The sequence below is a fragment of the Acanthaster planci genome, unplaced genomic scaffold, assembly GCF_054643075.1.
Source record: "Acanthaster planci isolate LZ-2023a unplaced genomic scaffold, COTS_SCS Contig122, whole genome shotgun sequence".
Classification (NCBI taxonomy): Eukaryota; Metazoa; Echinodermata; class Asteroidea; order Valvatida; family Acanthasteridae; genus Acanthaster; species Acanthaster planci.
In genome coordinates this window covers 1-17,108 of record NW_028257744.1, presented here as the reverse complement: position 1 = coordinate 17,108, position 17,108 = coordinate 1, and the positions used below count along the sequence as shown (strand labels likewise).

General features: G+C 39.3%; 1 protein-coding gene across 1 annotated transcript; it reads left to right on the top strand.

Annotated features, from left to right (window-relative positions):
- Positions 1-1,704: 1,704 nt before the first annotated feature.
- Positions 1,705-14,886, top strand: LOC147795221 (uncharacterized). The gene is made up of 15 exons (XM_087132197.1): positions 1,705-1,774; positions 2,782-2,892; positions 4,395-4,457; positions 4,667-4,936; positions 5,447-5,704; positions 6,053-6,316; positions 6,708-6,977; positions 7,458-7,520; positions 7,817-8,086; positions 8,531-8,592; positions 9,994-10,662; positions 10,963-11,094; positions 11,332-11,511; positions 12,088-12,186; positions 12,676-14,886. Exons 1-15 carry the CDS (start codon positions 1,705-1,707, stop codon positions 13,132-13,134), a joined length of 3,240 nt encoding a protein of 1,079 aa, XP_086988323.1. The 3' UTR covers positions 13,135-14,886.
- Positions 14,887-17,108: the final 2,222 nt, after the last annotated feature.

Below are 17,108 nucleotides of genomic sequence, written 5' to 3'. Positions count from 1 at the left end.
GTTTTCAGTCTTTTGGAGTGATGCCACAAATAACTCTCTCTCTCGAAGAGCGCATTTTCATTTATTTGCCTTCAAAGTGTATTTCAATTTCAACACCCTTCTGCTTCAAACTTGCTATTTTCAGAGCGTTTGATTGAAACATTTTTTGAACATTTGAAGTAATGTATTTCCCATTCAGTCGATAAAATCATAAAGCCTTAAATAATGCTCTCATCTTACAACGAGTGAATGAAAATCTTGTTGAAGCTTAACATTATCCTTACATCGGATCACAATCTTCGCTTTAACTCACTCCACCTCTCGTCACCTCACCTTACTTTATTAAACCCCATTTACTTTGATTTTTAAATTCAGCTTACTCTACCTTTCGTTACCTCAAATCTTTCACCTCATACCACCTAACTCCACTTCACCTCATTTCTGTTTAGCTTCACTTCATTTATTTTACATTGCCAGGCTGTACATGTACATTTTATATCACCCCACTTCAGTTTTCATATTTTCACTTCATCCCAGCACCATTTACTTCATCCCAACTCAACTCACCTGACTACTCTTTTCAACTCCTCATTACTCTTCTCCTGACACTCCTCGCCTCACCTCACTTTACTTCAAATGGATTTGCCCGGGGTCCGCTAATTTCACTTAACCTTTAGTCACTTCGCTTCAACTCACTTTACTACACCTAATTCAACACATTCCTATACTTGTGTTTTATACAATGTAGTTTGCTTATTAAAATATACGACGAAAACCAAAAGCTACTTTTCATTATTTCACCGTTCAGATTAAACAGGAATTATTATAAAATCTTATGTCAAATGATGTCCCTTTGGGAACACTGTAAAAGAAATCTGATTAAAAATAGTTGATAGGGGCCAAGGTTTGTTTGCGTTCTTTTCATCGTCGAAACGTCTGTGTTAATTCAAGTTGACTATTATCATAAAAATCCATTTTTCCAAAACAAGTATAGCAGAATTGATGACACAAGGCCTACGATAATACGTTCCCCTTCTATAAATAGGAAATGACAACAATCTGAAGTTTGAAAGTGATCTCGAACCTTTGAGACATGCAGGCTTAACCAAGGGGTAAAATTCGAAGTATTGACAACCCATGATTTAAGGCATCGGTTCATAATTTGTACACAGGTATTCAGACCACAAGCCGAGACTATGGCCAAACTGCAAGATACGTTCAGCGATCAAATTTGTACCAAAAGGAAATGAGCCGACAAAGCACAAGTAAGTATTATCTTTCTTCATCTCATCTTCTTCAACTCTCTCTCCTGTCCTCACCTCAATTCATTTCAACTCATCCCACCTCACATCTCCTTGCAGAGCTTCACTTCACGTCACGTCAGCTTAACCTTGCCAAACCTTACCTCACCTCACTTCATCTTAATTTGCCTAATTTGCATTTCCTTTTCGTATCTGTGCTAAGTGGTTCGGTAGTTCTTTGGCGATCTGAGCGCTTTAGCTACATTTGTAATTCTTTTTTCATAATTCCTTGAAAATTGAAAGGAACTTTCTTTTTACATTTCCAGCGTTTTCTAGTTGATTCTGTGCTGAACGTCTTTGACTACATACCCTTTTCTTTTCAGCACTAAGTGATAAAGACTTCTTGGAAATGGCGAAAAAAATCGGCCCTGAATGGAAGGAGCTTGGCATTTCACTTGGTTTCAGCAGCGAAGAAATATGTAAAATGGAGATGGATCAAGCCGTCGATCTGCCCCTGCGCCTGCTCTTGAAATGGAAATCCCGCCAAGACAGGAGTGAAGACCATATTTTAACGCTGTGCAATGCACTGGCAAATATCGGCAGAGCGGATCTTGTATTTCCACTGCAACATCAAACAGGTACAAGTCAACGCTGCACATGGCCTATTTTTTAGGGTTAATGCTCGGACATGATACAGTTGAGATCCCGTCCTTGTAACCCTCTTCCCAAATCCACATTCCCTTCTACTGGCATTTAAATTGATCACAGGGTGTCCCCAAGTGCCTACAAATAAAAAAAAAAACGCACAAAAAAAGGTCAGAGTACGGTCACGGTACCTTTTTCCAGTCAAAGGGGGAAGGGGGGGTCCCACCACAATCAACAAAAATTTGACACCCCCCCAACGCAGTGAAACTACTCAGACAGCTGTCTAGACAGCTCAAAGACACATCGGAGAGACCGACCATTGATATAAGACAGGCCCAGGCTTGCCCAGGCACTTGGTTTGCCAATAACCCTTACCAGCACGTGGCTTAGATATTTACATACAATCCCCATGGGACTTGGCGGGAGGCAGGCTCTGGAAAAGAATTACTCGGCTCAGGGGAAGTCCCCATGTTAAAGGTGACTAAACTAGGCTGTTCAGCATCTACAGAGAGACAAACTAACAGGAGGTTTTTGCATTTGGCCGAAAAAAAATTTAATAACGTAATTAGAAACAATTGGATCCCCAGGGTATCAACTCCGCTCTACGTCGGGTTAAGGAGGTCTACGGTCAACGTGCAAAACGTGTTGTTTACTTTTGAAAAACAAGAAGAATCAATTTGACAATAATAAAATATGCCCTTGGATATTTCGTACATCCTCATAAATGTCGCTTACAAGTACAATATTATTTTCCCCGAACATTCCACGAAACACAAAAAGAAAACGCAATACGTACTAGTAATTCATGCAACCAACGGAATCGAATGGCAACCCAGCCAGATGCAAACGTAGCCTTGCGTTTCATATATTTTATGACTATGAGAATTCATAACTCTCAAACGCATGTTTTGTTCAGATTTAACCCAGATAATTTTCGACCGGACTGCTGAGCTACTTGGGCCAGAGTGGACGGAGCTGGCTCTCGTCTTTGGCTTCAGCTCGGCGGAAATCAACAGCATTTGGGAAAGTAATCCCGACAGCTCCAGAGGTCATTCCTTGCTCATGCTAAGGAAATGGAAAGAGCGTGTGGACATAACAGCTGATCAGCTCGGACAACTGTGTGATGCATTGACATATATAGGCAAACAGGATATTGCTCATCATCTGCGAAGATATAGAGGTACCCGTTTAGACCAAAGAAAATTGAAGATGAATAACGATAAAGCTCGTGTTAGTTAAGTTGATAAGGGACTGGGACTACAAAAAGAGGGTAACATAGTTTTATGATTCGAAATGACAGAAATATGATTAAAAAAAAGATTACAGCACTGTTGACAAGGGCTACTGACATAAAATAAATATTGGCCTTAGCTTCAGCAAATGAGTACAAAAACCTAATATTCTTCAATCCTCCATCAGGTGAAAGATTGGGGAATGCTGGGCTCCAGCAACAAACACCTCTAGTGTTGTTCATTCACAAATTTTAGGCACTGGCTAATCAGATTTAACGTCACTTACAGAAGAAAAACAGCAGTGTGGCCCTCTACTACCTGCTAATTCGCTCGTAGTTGTCAACAGAACGATTCAGCCTAATCTGAATCCTAACGATCCGGTGGGAGCTGATTTATCTTTCAAGCACAACATATCTAAGTCTGTTTTGTTGAATGATTCGACTAACTGCAGCACTGAATGAGACAATTGTAAACGTTTATTTGATACGTTTGGGATATGATAAAGTTAACGCGTGCAATGTTAGCACGCAAGATTAAACTACGCGACACAAAAGAATCACGAAGTTTGAGCACTGCATACTGTAGTGCTCCAACTTCAAAGTGTAAATTGCTTATGAAAGCGTTCTCACATATACGGTACTTCATTACGATAGTCCCACACGTATAAAACCAAGAGTTTATACAGAAATTGAAGGATGTTTATTAGATGTTGACTAGATGTTGACAACCTCTGCAGCCAAATATAAATAGCATTAAGAGCTAAGTTGATTGCTTGGGTTTGACTCGGCCGTTTTGCTAAGAAAATAATTTGTACGCAAGAAAGACGAGATGAGTCCTTTTATTTTTTAAATTTTTTTGGCTGGGTTCTTGGCGTCAACGAAAGATTATTGACTATCACTAGAATGACAATGGAAAATAACCAAAAGTAACCACCATTAACACCATCGTCAGGTCAAACCCCCTTACCACACCAACCGCTCTTAACCACAACATTTGTAAAAGCTGCGATGATGAAATTGCGCAAAGGAGCACTCAGAATCGAGCACATCATTCACTGTTTACGAAGAGTTATGGAATGTTTGTTCCAATTGCTTGACTAAAACTTCGTTATGGTTTTTCTTAGGTTCTTTTGATCTTTTTTTCTGTGCTTCCATTCATTTGCGCTGTGTGCGATGCAATCTTCCACCAATGCCTGGAAAAATTACAGAGAAAAAGAATACAAAGAGCCATATTGCCAACTTTGTTCTAATCCAAACACTGCTTTACAGAAAAACGGTATAATGTTTTACTTTTATAGCCATTCTCTTAGCTTCTGAGAACGGTGGTGGTACCGAAAGCAACAGCAGACTGAAGATTAGAGGTAGACATTTCTTATTCACGAATTGAAGTTATTTCATAAAGACATCTGCACGATATGGATTCGTCGTAATATCTTTGAATATGCGGCAGTTTATTGCAACCATTGTACTGGAGCATTTTGTAGGGCTGTGAACATAGTTGAAATGCAACAAAACTGTTCAAGGCAGTTGCAATGTGCAATTGACACAACTTTGATGCAACTATTTTCAGAAACACTCAGCAGCAGTTTCTGGAAAATTGCCGCAAAGGTCAAACCAAGCGACTGGGTGAAGCTTTCTCTTCTCCTTGGAGTAAGCAAGGCTGACACTGAAACAGTCAGGGAATGCTACCCGCATGATTGGCGAAGTCAGTGCTACAGCATGCTTAAGATATGGAGACACCACCAAAGTGTTGATGAAGATGAAATCTTGAAAAAGCTGCGTGACGCAATGAAGAAAATTGGCAAAAAAGATGTGGCAATCCTACTGCCTCATCGTCCAGGTATTGATTACAGCCATATTACATTTAATTCGCAAAACAAATCTGAACTAGATTAAAATTAATTTTTATGATTATTTCCACAACATTGAAGATTACAAACACGAAGTGATACCTGCCTGTAAAATTTTGCAAGTGGTATATCTTTGTTAACATTTTACCTTTTGCGCTGTTCCAAAAAGGATACAGTTATTGTATCTGTTCGTGCGGCAGATAAAATGTTGACAACTGGAGTAGAACCAACAGAGAGCACGAAGTAATTGACCAAAAGGTCGACGTTTGCCCTTTAAACGAAAATGCTACAACTGAATAACCATCAAAATGGTAATACGTTGTATTTCGAGAGTTGTTCAGCTTATGATTTGTGTAAATACGTGCTTCTTATATTCCTTATTCGTAAACGACCGACAACAAGTGTGAATTGGATATTCAAAAGACGCGGGTGTTCATTCCAATGGTGTCCTTCAACTTTTGTTCTATTCTTTTATTAGTAACTGTACTTTTCTGTTACAGCATTAAGTGATGATGTATTGGGAAGGATAGCGCGAAAACTCGGTCCTAAATGGAGAGAAATGGCCATTATTCTTGGACTCAATAGCGATGAAATAAGAAGCAAGGAGAGAGGTGGACCTAGTTGCGATCTGGCCTTTGATATTCTTAAGGAATGGAATTCCCGACAAGGCAGAAAAGTGGACCAGTTTGGAAAGCTGTGCGATGTTTTAGCAAATATCGATAGAACTGATCTTATAAGTCTTCTGCTACATCACACAGGTACCTGCTAACATTAAACTTTTGCACTAAGGCAGTGAAGAAAAACGAAAAAAACCCATATTGAAAAAGAAATGTTTGCAACAGGTCGTTACTGAAGTTATCACACAAAAATGGCAAATTATTTTGGAGTCTGTGCATACGATACCTTTTGTTATTGTGAATAATGAATTACAAGGGAACAATTAAGATTGACATTTACGCTACCGTTGCCTCCCTAGGATTAGAAATGACCAATCACGGACACCATGAAAATATACAAAAAATACTGTAGTAACCTTAAGCCAGAGCCTACCACGAAATTGACAACGTTTTGTGCATTTATGTTTTAATAATTTAAACCTTGTTCAGACCTACGAAAGGAGGTTTTGTCCCGGGTTGCCGAAGAGGTTGCGTATCAGTGGGAGGAACTTGCTCTACTCCTTGGCTGCAGTGTGGCGGAAATCAACAGTATTAGGACAGACAATCCCAACAGTTTAAGACCCCAGTCTTTGGCCATGCTAAGGAAATGGAAACATCGGGTAGATGTGAGGGAAGATCAGTTCGGACGTTTGTGTACTGCACTGGCAGATATCGGCAGAAAGGATCTCGTGGTAGAATTACAACATTATCGAGGTACTAGACCAAAGCCTGTAATTAAAGTTGATGAAGGGCAGGGTTATTCCAAAGGAATACTGGTGCTGCTGATGCAACTGATTTTTGTACTGTCACACAAGCTGGGTTTTTTTTTTGGGGGGGGGCTTTGTTACTTTTTTTTATGACACAATTTTCTTATTTGTCATAATCACCTATAAGTTAGTATATGAGACTTATACACACTTCAAGAGCAGTATTTGTCGCATGCCTGCAATTCAGTAATGCAAAACGCCATTTTTTTCATACCCGTAACGCAAATTGAGGCTTCTTCATTTGTGGCTAACCTTGCTGAGGAATTCCTGGATATCGGTGGGTGACTTATCATGTATTGGGATTTTTAAAATGCAGATGTAGTCTACTTTTGTTTTAGTATTCAGAGAACCAGTGCTGTATGACATTGCCCTCATTGTTGGTCGGAATGACTGCGCCAAGCTGGCTGATAATCTTGGCTTCACTTCGACTGAAATTGACGTCATCAAGGCAGACATCCCAGGCGACTGGAAAGGTCAATGTTGCAGCATGCTTGTCAAATGGAGGCATCGCCAATCCGAGAAAGATGAGCAATGCGTGGAAAAGCTTTGCACTGCCCTGACGGAAATTGGTAGAAAAGGTTCAGCGATGCTACTGCAGCTTCATCGAGGTGCCTAAAGAAATTTGAATTTGAAATACTTGGTCCAATTGGAAGACTGAGTGCGGCAGTTCAATCAAACATTTCAATGTGGCATATCATATTTTGTTTTATTGACGGTTATTTTGTTGGCTGATTTGTGAAGCTGAAACCTCTAAACTCTGCTTTTCTCTACATACCGGTATCTCCACTGAGAGGTTATTAAAAACCTGTATCTTTTTCAAAATGCACTTTGCCTCCTGTAGATGTTAGTTTTAATTACAAGTTTTGGCATTACACCGAAGTATATTTATCAACACTGTATTATCACTTGTTGCCTGAGAGCCTAAAGAGGTTTTCACAAGCGTACTAGGGTGGGACTCGAACCTAAGACCTCATGATTAACAGTGCTCAACTACGACCTTTTATCCCTACAACTGAAGCGATGAACTGTTTAGTTGGGCAGACTTTAAGATACGATAACAGCATTTTGTTTTACTTTTAATTTCAAAGTCAGTGCTCTGACATCTGCAGACGTTGGTGAAAAAAGGGACGACAGCAAGCAAAAAGGCGAAGGTGGGACTACTTCCCCATGATATTGAATTATTTCAAGGAGCCGATAAATACCAAAAGTGGGAAAAACACACTTATACGCATTCTGGACGTGTCAGTAACCTCTGGGCATTAACGGAAATATTGAAGGGATAATTACATTTTTCTTTTCGTATCAGACTTCATGTAACAATGAAAATTGACACTTGGCCATTTACAGAGTTGTTTGTGTTTTACAAGGTTTTACAACGTTCGTTAAATTTGATTCCCATTGTTCATAATTATGATTTGTCGTACATTTATTATCATTACTATTGTAGTAACAATTGATAGCACTTTGAGAGAAGTTGCTGAGGATGTTGGGCGGAGAGACTGGGTGAAACTGGCTTCCGTCCTTGGGATAAGCAAGGAAGAAACTGACCTAATCAAGGAACTCCACCCTCACGAACGGCACCGCCACTGTTACAGCATGCTGTTGATATGGAAACACCGTCAAGAAGTCCTTGGGGATGGGATACTGAAAAAGCTGTGTCGTGCATTGAATGAAATAGGCAGGGATGACTTAGAAATTTCACTCCAACTTCGCCCAGGTACTGATTTTAACAGCCGGCAGTAAAATCTTTTATTTAGAAAAATGAGATTTTTCATGAAAGTTGCCAAGGTTTTCGGAATCTTGCTTATTGGTTCACTTCTTATACAAAGAACATTTGACATTTGGGTTTCCGCATGACATGACACATGCCCGAATTTATGACATTAAATATGCTGGACTTGTCTTCGTTGATATCTTCTCAGTGTAAGTTGGGTCACACTTGAACTTCATCGTAGTAAAACCAGCAAGCGGGTGTTGCTGTACTGCTTGCCCTTCACTTCATTAGATTTTATACAAGAACCAGAAACTGCTCTCATCAAGTTATGCATGTGGCGCTGACTGAAAATGTTCTTGTTAAGTATCCTTGAAATTTACAAACATAATAGGCTTCCGAATATTAAGTACGCCTTTTTGTTACGGTTTAATAAAAACAAAATCTCAGAGTTGAATCTGCACAAGGAATCGGAAAGCACGGAGGCGTCGCCTACTGCCCCCCAAAACGAGGTGAGTTTTTCTTCCACTTTTATTTCATATGACTGTGCCTGCAACGACTACAACAAACCGAGCCGAACAACTTCTCAAAAAACCTGTTCTCTGAGTGCGTAGAACTGCATTTAAAAATAAAACAGAAAATAAAAACTTTACCTCTACTAAATTAATTAGGAAATGCGGCGAGCAGTTGTGTCCATTTATTTTTTTGTGCGAAAATTGTATGTTACATTTCTAGATAAATTGTTCCAGACAATTAAATTGAGCCCTATGCCATCATTGACCAGTTACGTTCTTAATTCATTATACGTGACGTAAAATTATTGACATTGATATTACATTCCCACCCTTTCTCTACTCATGTAAACAAAAATTATTGAAAGAAGCTATCAAACCCGAAACACCATGTAGCCATGGATCACACCCCGGTAACACGATACAACCACAGAAGTGGTGAACAGGGATTACTCAAAGAGGATAGGGCTGGGTAGCTTAGTTGGTAGAGCACTGGTACGGTGTTCCAGAGGTCGAAGGTTCAAATCCCGCTCCAGTCAATTTTTTGTTCATCTTTATATTCATTTATAAGTACCTAGTCAGTTTTCCTATATAAATTTTCTCATAATATGTGTTCAAAAAGCCGTATCCTCTTTGAGTGATCCCTGTTGCCCCACTTCCAGGTTGTATCGTGTTATTGGGTTGTGATCCCTGGCTACGTGGTGTTTCAGGTTTAATGGCTTCCGGCTAGCGCCCCCTGCACAGAGACGTTGACAAACGAGAAGAACCACCAACATAGGGCTGGATAGCTTAGTTAGAGGCCGGCTCCAGTCAATTTCTTTGATCATCTTTTAATCATCTATAAGTACCTAGTCAGTTTGTTAAGTTCCCCTTTTTAGTTTCTTTCAAAAATTATTTTATTTAAAGTGTATTTTTACCATAATATACATCACGATTTTGTGAATACTTAAATCTGCAATCAGTGTCAGATGTAATATAAAAAATGTTTGATAAAGAATATTTTGCATGCAGCTTTTCGGGAAATTCCGAACAAGTGCACATTTTCGTTGAAAAGGGTTGAACCCTTTGCCATACACTTTTTCTACACTCAGTTTACATTTCTATTCTTACACGTGGAAAATTTTAATGTTTTGTTTAAATGCTGTGTTTGAACTATCCAGCAGCTGACCTAAGATCGGAAAAGAAAAGTGCAACATTGAGAAATGCGCCCCTATTACAGAAACGTGTGTTAGTGTTCCTCTATTTGGCACAGATTTATAGAAATGATTTGGACATTATCAGTGTACAATTCCGTGTAACTGGATCCAATGGGGACCCAATCCAATCGGATCCAACCTGTGAGGATTCAGAGCGATCCAATAACAAGGATTCTTATCGTAACCACTCACTTCTGCTTTTTAGGCTGAATTTGCAAACGCAAACGGCCCAGAGAGTGAGCCTATGCGAAGTCGCTTAGAGATAGTTTTAGACGAGCACAGCAAACGGACAGAGGGGTTGAGCGACAAAGAGCGACTTGAGACGCTATTCCAGCTTCCAGATATCAGCATTGGCTACTTCAACCATAAAGGTGGAAGCTTGTCCTTGAATAAATATGGTGTGAGGCTTCATATACCACCGGACGCAATCGCTCCAGGCCCACCACAGAAGATATACATCGCTGTAGACCCAACTTTACCAACCGTTGAAGGGCTTGAGTCTGGAGAGGTCTCAATCTCTCTGGTGGTAGAGTGCGGCCCTGACGGTGTGAAGTTTCAAAAGAGCGTCGTACTCTCCTTCCCCCACCACGCTGCGAAAACTACTGCCCAACAGGTTAAGCCAGGGGTTCGTATGCGGCATGACGACTCAGAGACAGGAAAGTGGGACAAGTTTGATGGAAACATTGCCTTGATGAATAACGAAAAAATCATCCTGCTTGTGCGTCATTTCACTAAATATACTGCAGTGGGTGTTCTGTCCTTAGAAAGCACTAAACAACTTATGGTCGGTGCCTTTGGGAACAAGGTTGAGCCTGGCAGTAGACGGTATACACTCCGTGTCCATGCTTGGGATGATAACCCTGTTGCTAAGCAGGTAGGTGCTCTTTTTTCAACAAGACAAATAAAACTGGGTCTTTATTAGTAGTCACTGTGAACCATCTAAACACAAGGCCTGTGATGAAAAATGAGGTAAACACAAGGACATACAAAATAAATAAAACACAGAGTTGCATAGATGGTTTCTGTGGGTTAAGGCGAGTAGGTGTCTCGTGTATATTTAACTGTTTTTGTCGTACAAAACGTTCATAGTCCGTGTATATGGGCAGTAGTATGGAAATCATTTTATCAAGATGGCGGCTGTATATGCCTTTAAATTCCAGAATTTTTATTGCAGGATGTACTGACCGCAGAGAAGGGGAATGACGCGTTAGATGTCTTCAGGCCATTTGACTTTACACGGTTTGAAAGTGACTTGACCGTCAAAGTTTTAAACATCGCAGGGGACTGGAAAATGCGAAATGAATCGGTAGGATGTTAATAACAGTTAAGAAAAACGTTTAAATATATTGCTTGGCAGTATTTTTTTTCGTGCAGAGCCTGTATCAAGTAATATTTAGGCTTGAAACGAAAATGAACAAACTGCTTGTCGCCTGAAATCATTTAAAGATTGAAGTGATCCTGATAAAGTCATCTACAATGCTGAAAGAAGTTGAAGTAATTTGTTGTTACTATTTGTTTTGTGTGTGTGTTATTTTTTCCAAAGGTACAAAGTATCAGCGAGGAGGCTGTATGGAAGTTTCCATTGAATTCAACGACCTTTCACCTTAATAGATCGGGGAGTGGGGATTGTACCGCAGATGGAGATCTCTCCTGTGACATAGACATTTACCAGGGTGAAGAACTACCTTGGTCTCCCAAAACCCATTTGTCACCCTATCCAGAGGTAGGTGACAGCCGGAAAATGCCTTTAAAATTAGAACAACTGGTGAACAACCTGCTGAGACACCTATGTTGATATTTTTTGTTCCCGTTCCTTGTGAAAAATAAAACAAAATAAACAAAACGAAACCTAGGAAATAAATACAACTTAAAATCAGAAAGACTGCAAAACCAAAACACAAAAATTAGACGAGCATTTTTCCATTTTTTGTTGTATCTCTCTCTAACATGAAAATTAAGTAATCTATTATACTTCTCGAAAGCAATTGTCCTCCGTGCTAAGGCTCTGTACCAGAAGAGCCGTATTATTTTAGACCATTTCACAGTCGGGGAGGGGACAGATTCCTCCAGGAACTTGGTGTCCCATTAAAAAAAACTTAAACGCTAGTAGAGCTGTACATTTTTAGTTCAAATGTGAAGTTTCCGGTCAATTCTTCACACCAATTTGTTGTTGCATTCACAGGGCACATTGACGCTGAAGTTGGCACATATCACGAATATTTTATTTCATGAGATGTGATACACAACACCCACCATACAGTGAAATACCATTTTCTTATTCCTGTCTATGCGACTGAAGGTCGAAAAGCAACGCGATGAATGTGCGTCGACCATCCCCGGTCAACCGGTCAAACCAAGTGAACAGAATTCACCCAGCACCTCGAGCGACGGTAGTACTGTGAGTGTGAAATAAATGTACAATTACAGTCTTCGACTGGAAAACCAAGTCAGTATTAGAAGCCAAAACATAAGGCCTAATTTGTCTCCTTGTGTTCATTTTTCATTTAGGCAAAGGCTACGGCTCCCTGCAGTAAGGTTAAGGTAAGATCGGGGGGGGGGGGTGTTCTGCCATTTCACTTAACGGTTACAGTGGATCCTCCTCTTAATTTGTAGGCAAACTGTTTAATTCCATGGACATCGTTGCACCCATGCACTGATCTTACCTTGAGCGCGCACACATTTTGGCAAGTCACAACACCATTTTGTTCGGAGAGGAATGTAACGTGCGCGTATACCACCTGCAGCTGGGTGCGAACAGGATGGCCCTGTGGTAATTGCCCTTAGGGTTTTGGCTGGATTTGTCAGTAACAGATTTAACATAACACATTCAGATTAAATATAGCCAGATGAAGTATAATTTTAAAATTCATCCTTTCTTTCCTGTCAGGCACTTAAGGAAGAAATCGGAAAAGCCTTCTCAAAAAGGGTTCACGGCGAGGCAGACATCGTTGAATACATTGGATGCTGTGCGTTATCAGAGCACCAATTGATGGACCTGTGTGAACATCTCGACGCAGACAGAGTGGATGGTAAAAACTGGATTAAACTTGCTGAATTTGTCACCGGTAAAGGCTATCGGTTCATCGAAAAGGCTAAACATATGAAGCATCCAACGAAAGAGTTGTTGGCAACCATTTTTGAGGTGTGCAAAACAAATGGCAGCATTGGTAGCGATGCACTCACAGATCTGATTGAATTATTGGAGGGACTTGGATTGGATAGAGCTGTCGAGATTCTTACTACTAAACCTGATGGTAGCCCACAATCACACTATAAAGCTCTAGAATCCAACCATATGCTGCCCGAAGATGACCAAAATATGAACACACTGGTCGCAAACAGTTAAAAAAGGTACGGTAGCAAATTGTAAGATGCGTTTCTTCTGAACCGTAATCTCAATTATGTTCAAACCAGTTTCGCTTGTGGTAGAAAGTAATCTTCCCTTATCGACAGAGTCTGTCGATAATGGAAGATGACTGTCGGATAGACCCATAGCAAAACAAAGTGCTTGTAACTTGCGTGGAAATACGTCGTGGGTGAATTAAAAAGAGGCGCGATGTGTAATCTAAGATGTACTTTCTTCTGGAAAGAGAAAAAGGCGACAAAACATAAGAGGCCATAGAAAAATTTTAGAAATGTAATCCACAGTGATTCGAGCGAAATCTCGTGCGTATTTAGATTTTGAGAGTATTTGTGGAAATATTATTCAACGCAGCCCAATGTTCATGTTTGATTTTAAAAATGTCATAGTGAAGTACATAGTTGCTTCTGCCAATGGAAATAGAATCTTGACGAGAATGGGGTAATGAAACAGCTAGTTGATAAAGGAATTTTCACGAGGATTCTCAAATTAGCATAAAATAGTGATTTCGACTAGCTCTGAACAAAATAGTACAATTATTTGAGAAAACAGAATATTTTATACCTCCCAATGAGTCATTAACGAGTGCTGTGATTGCAAAGTGCAGATATTGAACAAAATGACTTACATTTTACAAATTTTACGATAGCTGGATATTGGATCTGCTTTATGATTATATTCGTTTTATATTTTCACTTAAAGCGTGTGTTTAGTAGATTATCTGATACTAATGCATTATTTGTCTGGCTTTTGATACACTTTTTTTTGCAGATCAAACGTTCAGCACAAAAATTAATTACAATATGTAGACCCTGTTTGTGTACACGATTAATTATTTTAAATGTTAAAAGAAAACGGTGTATTGTATTTCATGTGGAAAAAATGTAGGCATCTAGTGGGCAGTAGTGGGTGGGTCATATTGCCACATAAACCAGATCAGGTTAGTGATATTCGGACAGCGTGATTCTTTCGAAAGGTAAAATAGCACAGATAACCCCCTGCTGTGGAAGCTTGGCTAGATATTGTGAAAGATTTGAATAAGAATGAAAGCCAAAAGTATGGGTGCCCCTGTGCTTTCTTTTACAGTTTTGGCTGTTAACGGCAATTGGAAAATTAAAACATTTCGTCTTTTACTGGTCAATAATTATTCGCACATGGTACTCGCGGCTTCTGTCATGCGTAAATGACAAGCTCCTAACCGTATGCGAATGCTGCATAGCCGTGAATAATGAATTCTTTGAATTTTTATATTTTACCAGGAGTACTTTGTCAAGGCTGTTCTAGTTCTCCATTCAAACAGACTGCAATACAATGTATTGACGTCTATCGTGTAAAGGAATTGTTCTTAAAAGAGAAAATGACATAGTCTGAGCTATTTAATGTCGATTAACACTGGTGTGTAACTGTTTATCCTCTAATGATGATTTTTGTGACGTTTTCTGAAACCGTTAAAGAAAATAATGAAATATCAATACTTGTTTTCTTAGTGACCATATTGGGGGCTGTCTTTTGAAAAAAAAATCCTCTACGTCTCATCCATCCTATTATAATCATTAATGTTTATACCTAAAAATTTTAGCAGAGCGAGGCTATTCTTACATTTTGAAGTTTTCCAATTTAAACCATTATGGAATTAATTATCAACAGTTTAACTTCAAGAGTTGAGTCCTAATTCAGAATGATATGGAGGACAAATAGGAGATTTTTTTAAGAAGGTATAAACCCTTGGAAAATGATCATTGAGTATTCCCACCCGAAATCACGAGTTCCATTACCTGGACACTCCGCATTGTACGAACAAAATTAATTTTCATAATGATCCGAAAAGTACAAACTCCACCAATAAGTATAAAGACACACGCTACGATCTATGTACATGTACAAGGGCTATGTATGAAGGCCATGTAGTAATATGTGTATACGCGGCATGAAAAATGCCAGAAAATACTGTTCGCTTCCCTCCCAAGTGTTGATAACACCAATGAACGCATACTGAATTTACGTATGCAAAGTGCGGGCAGCGGAACGGCGTCGTCTGAGTTGTAAACACACGTAATTGGTCAAATTGGCACGCTTAGGAGTCCATGATCACTGCGCTTACGTTTTGCTGAATGCTGATTGCCTGTTGTCGACTAACTACAACATGGTCTATGCGCAACTCTTTCCACAGATACCCAACTACAGTTTATGGCCCAAGTCAAGGTATCACCTATCCTGGCCAGTGTAGTGTTGGCAGCACATGTGACATGCGAACTGAATTCAACAGACCCTATTCACTTGGAGGCCATTTTGATCTAATTCCCCAAATCTGTTTTACATATTGCACACTTTCGATTAAGGTGGCATCAGACTGTTTTATACTTCCGTGCGTTCCAAGCCTCCCTTTCAATAATTTTCAGAATCTGGCAACGTTCAATTCTATGTGTTCATTCATGAATTTGAAATTATGACCTTTTTTCATCAATTTCACTTATTTCTTCATTTTTCTTTGTTTCTTCATACTCTCAACATTCAAATATAAACAGTTAACCTGGCTTTCAAATTCAATATGACCGCCCCTGTGAATAAAGTCTATAGCAAAAGCGTGTGAGTTTCCACAGGTGTCACATGGAGTTCATAGTGCGACTTGATTTGTGATTTGTAAATTGACTGATGCAGGTTGCCATGGATACAAATTGGCTTATGCAACTATAACTGTCCAACACTGATATTAATTCAATGTATGCTAATGTGAGCCATTTACAGGCGTATGTACCCATTGAAAACACAATGGAAATACTTCAAGTCTTACATTTCTCTGAGATTTCACTGCATGTCTAAGGATTTTCCCCTCAGCTTTGTACCCAGAAGCATTTTTGATGAGCAGAACGTCCCGTCGTGACCGAAACTGACTAAAGAATTCCCGCATGCCATGGTCTCCAGTGCAGTACCGCCCTTTCATAGTCACAATACCGTAACATCTGTTCATGTATGTATCTCGCTGCAGCAAGTTAGCTAAAACTAGTTCAACTCGCTGCATATTAAGACTCAGTCTGGACACCAGACCCAATGATTCCGAAACTCTTCTTATCAAGGGAACTGTATCACCCATCGTCCACGTGACCAACACTCTAACAGATTTCCGCAAATAGACGAACTATTCTGAACGTATCCTGTACATATTCGATTCAGTTTAACGTCAACACTTTTTCTTAAATGCTCCTCAAAATTGTAAAAATTTGTTACAAAGATTAAATTGCTACCCAAATGAAAGGGAAGAGAAAAAATACCATTTGCATGGTATTGTTAATGTTCGGGCATTTCCGGCCGCTTCTGTGCCAAGAATTTTGTGAACTGTCCGGGTTATATCGGTCGGAGTACTCCATCCACTACAAAGTACATTTAGGGTCAAAAATTGGAACATGCTTTTGTTAAATTGATTGCATTTTAGTTTGAATTTAATGTGTTTTAATGTGTAAAAAATAGAAGTTTACTATTGCCTAAAAAACCAACACCCCCCAATTTTGACTGTAATGTTTCCTCTAGCACAATGAATATTGTATAGATAAATATTTATTAACATCACGCTTTTAAATACATTAATGTAACAATCTGAGGGGTAGCTTTTGAGTTGTACACCAAACTGCATTGCCTTGTGAAAATAAACGAAAGTTAATTTTACCGTTTAACCAAAACAATTTTAGCTGTTTCCGCTACCAGCCAGAACAGCTTTATTATTAATATTATTAGAGAATTCAGACTAATTTTTCCTTTTTGTTCGATTACAAATATACTCAATAGTCAAAATATCAAATAACATATCATGAAAGGTTTTTAGTTTGAGTGTAGATCAGCTGACATGAACTTAAAGGAGCAGTTTTTCTGCACATGCATATTTAACCCATTTACTTTGTACATGTTTCCATAGCTTATATTTTGTAGTTTGCTGTGTCCTATGAACAATAGGCCTTGCACAGAAA

Bases quoted from the DNA above. Each gene is read 5' to 3' on its own strand.
- LOC147795221 (XM_087132197.1), top strand. From the start codon at position 1,705: ATGGAGATGGATCAAGCCGTCGATCTGCCCCTGCGCCTGCTCTTGAAA. The intron at 2,893-4,394 runs GTAATCCCGACA...TTACTTTTATAG, and splicing joins AATCAACAGCATTTGGGAAA to CCATTCTCTTAGCTTCTGAG. The intron at 10,663-10,962 runs GTAGGTGCTCTT...TTTTTATTGCAG, and splicing joins ATAACCCTGTTGCTAAGCAG to GATGTACTGACCGCAGAGAA.